Consider the following 3158-nt stretch of genomic DNA (forward strand, 5'->3'; position numbering starts at 1 on the left):
TGTTTCGTTCCGTTTCGCTAAATACTAATACCCACACGGATATTGGTATTTAGCGGAACGAAACGGAACCAGAGAATGACCATACTGGCAAAGCGCGACAACTCTCTTTACCTTTAGACTGCACATGAACGACATTCTTTTCATAATAATCTATTGTCAGTAAACTTTGAAGGAAAAGCATTAATATTTTTTTTTAAATCATTGATAGGTATACGTCTCTCATTCAAAACAGTTCACATAGTTACTACACATGACACAGCAGATCAAAAACTTAACGGCAGAATAATTCATAACTTATAGACATTTTATTTTATGGTCCTTTACTTCAGACACTTGACACTTTCTTTGGTTGGTTCCCTAAGATATAAAATGGCAGAATAATTTGTAATAAAGTAACTTATTATATTCATTTTCATTATATATAATATATTCATATTTATCCCCCCCCTAGGGTGCCCCACAACTGGTTCCGTTCCGTTCCGTTTCGTTCCGCAAAGTACCATTAGAGATAAGTGGACAGGCTTTCTCTAAAGAGAATAGGGTAAGGAATTACATAACTATTATAATGGGTCAAAATTCTCATGCTATCCTTTAAAGCCTATTAGCTCTTTTGGTCTAATGTATGGTCTTTTTAATCATGTCAAACTTTAATTAGTGAAAAAGAAAATTGATAATATGACCTTGGTCATCTTATAATCTTGACTGTCGTGAAAATAATTAATCTGACTCCCAAAAAAATTGCTTGTCCCTCTTTAATTCAGACGTCCCCTTCGCCACTGATTACAAAAATTACATAATTAATCGAAGTTCTTTAAAAGAAATTTTCTATTAAAAAAAGTTTCGTTGCGCGTTTCACTGACAAATCTTTTATATCTTGTTCCAGTCCAGTGTATACATGTCGTCACGTTTCTGTTTTCTAATAGGAATCTGATCCCTCACTTCGTTCACGTAGGCTGGATCAATAACAGCAAACAGAACAGTCTCTTTTTCTTCTGTTGTTGCTATAACTTGCCCCCAAGGGTTAATAACACTGCTGTGGCCCCAAGCCACATAACTAGCTCCTGTGTCACGAGCTGGAGAAACCGTGGCAACGTATAGTTGATTATCCAGTGCACGCCCTCTTTGCAATAACTCCCAGTGAGCAGGGCCAGTTGTCATATTGAAAGCACCAGGGTAAACCAAAAGTTTGCAATTCTCTTTTGCATAGACATGTGCCAATTCTGGAAATCGTATATCATAGCATATTCCGACGCCTACTTTGCAATAAGGCGTGTCGAACATCGTAAAACTGTTTCCAGGGCTCAAAGTCTCTGATTCTTGGAATCTGATTTTTCCAGGAACATCAATGTCAAATAAATGGATTTTCCTATGTTTTGCAACTATTTCACCTTTAGGATCAAATACACAGCAAGTATTAAACAGTTTACCATCTTCTTCCTCGGGAATGGATCCTCCGATCAGATAAATGTCGTTATCTTTTGCCATGCTTGCCAACGAATGAGAAGAGGTTCCTGGAATTTTTTCGGCATATTCTGGAAAATAAGAGGTTCCATATGGCGAGTTAAAACACTCTGGAAGAGAAACAAGTTTAGCTCCTTCCTTTGCTGCATGTGAGACCAATTGCGATGCTCGTTTTAAGTTGTCAGCTTTGGTTGCAGACACCGCAAGTTGTATCAAAGCAATTTTGAACGACATTATTTTTAGAGTGACCTCCCTTTGTGCCTTTCATGGATTGGATATTTGCAGTACGCGTATCGGAGCCATGTTCCGGGACAATTTACTGACCAGTACCTGACAATCGGGTTTCTTAAACTTGTAATACATTTTAAAATGGTGTATGAAAGAAAAAAATATTTGAAGAGAAAATCTCCTACAAAATACTTAATTTATAAAGCACCTAAAACTTTGTGATCAATCAGTAGAAACTGGACTTGAAAAAATGAACGGGAAAGATACAATCACCTCCGTCCCAGCCTCAAATGATTTTTAGCTCACCTCAACGAAGTTGGGGGAGCTTATGTAATACCCTCGGTGTCGGCGTCGGCGTCGGCGTCGGTGTCGGTGTCGGCGTCGGCGTCCCAGGTTAAGTTTTTTGGAGCAGTTTTCTTTTTAAGTACTTCTATGTCCTATATTGATTAGACATGCATGGAAGATGGTTCTAGTGTGTTTCATTGTACCAGTCAAAGTTTCAGATGCTGCAATTTCAGCCAAGGAATGACCAGGTTAATGTTTTTGGAGCAGGTTAACATTTTTGGTGCAGTTTTTGGTGTAGGTTTCATTTCCAAGTAACTATAAGCCCTATGTTGACCAAACTTGCATGGATGGTACATCTAAGGATGCATACTAACAGGCTTGCTTCGGATGCTGAATCTGACCTACATTTTCTGGTTGAGTGAACAGGTTAAAGTTTTTGGTGCAGGTTTCATTTCCAAGTAACTATAAGCCCTATGTTGACCAAACTTGTATGGATGGTACATCTAAGGATGCATACTACTGGGCTTGCTTCAGATGCTGAATCTGACCATCATTTTCCGGTTGAGTGAACAGGTTAAAGTTTTTGGTGTAGGTTTCATTTCCAAGTAACTATAAGTCTATATTGACCAAACTTGCATGGATGATACATATAAGGATGCATACTACTGGGCTTGCTTCAGATGCTGAATCTGACCTACATTTTCTGGTTGAGTGAACAGGTTAAAGTTTTTGGTGCAGGTTTCATTTCCAAGTAACTATAAGCCCTATGTTGACCAAACTTGCATGGATGGTACATCTAAGGATGCATACTAACAGGCTTGCTTCGGATGCTGAATCTGACCTACATTTTCTGGTTGAGTGAACAGGTCAAAGTTTTTGGTGCAGGTTTCATTTCCAAGTAACTATAAGCCCTATGTTGACCAAACTTGCATGGATGATACATCTAAGGATGCATACTACCAGGCTTGCTTCGGATGCTGAATCTGACCTACATTTTCTGGTTGAGTGAACAGGTAAAAGTTTTTGGTTCAGGTTTCATTTCCAAGTAACTATAAGCCCTATGTTGACCAAACTTGCATGGATGATACATCTAAGGATGCATACTACCAGGCTTGCTTCGGATGCTGAATCTGACCTACATTTTCTGGTTGAGTGAACAGGTCAAAGTTTTTGGTGCAGGTTTC

The 3158-nt window shown here is 38.8% G+C and overlaps 1 protein-coding gene across 1 annotated transcript; it reads right to left on the bottom strand.

Moving 5' to 3' along the window:
• Positions 1-734: 734 nt before the first annotated feature.
• LOC134283507 (omega-amidase NIT2-like) lies at positions 735-1728 on the bottom strand. The gene has a single exon (XM_062765972.1). The coding sequence runs from the start codon at positions 1693-1695 to the stop codon at positions 868-870; it is 828 nt and encodes a 275-aa protein (XP_062621956.1). The 5' UTR covers positions 1696-1728; the 3' UTR covers positions 735-867.
• Between the last annotated feature and the right edge of the window lie 1430 nt (positions 1729-3158).

Source organism: Saccostrea cucullata, unplaced genomic scaffold (assembly GCF_032062105.1).
Source record: "Saccostrea cucullata isolate Sc308-1 unplaced genomic scaffold, CSIRO_AGI_Scuc_v1 ctg146, whole genome shotgun sequence".
Lineage (NCBI taxonomy): Eukaryota > Metazoa > Mollusca > Bivalvia > Ostreida > Ostreidae > Saccostrea > Saccostrea cuccullata.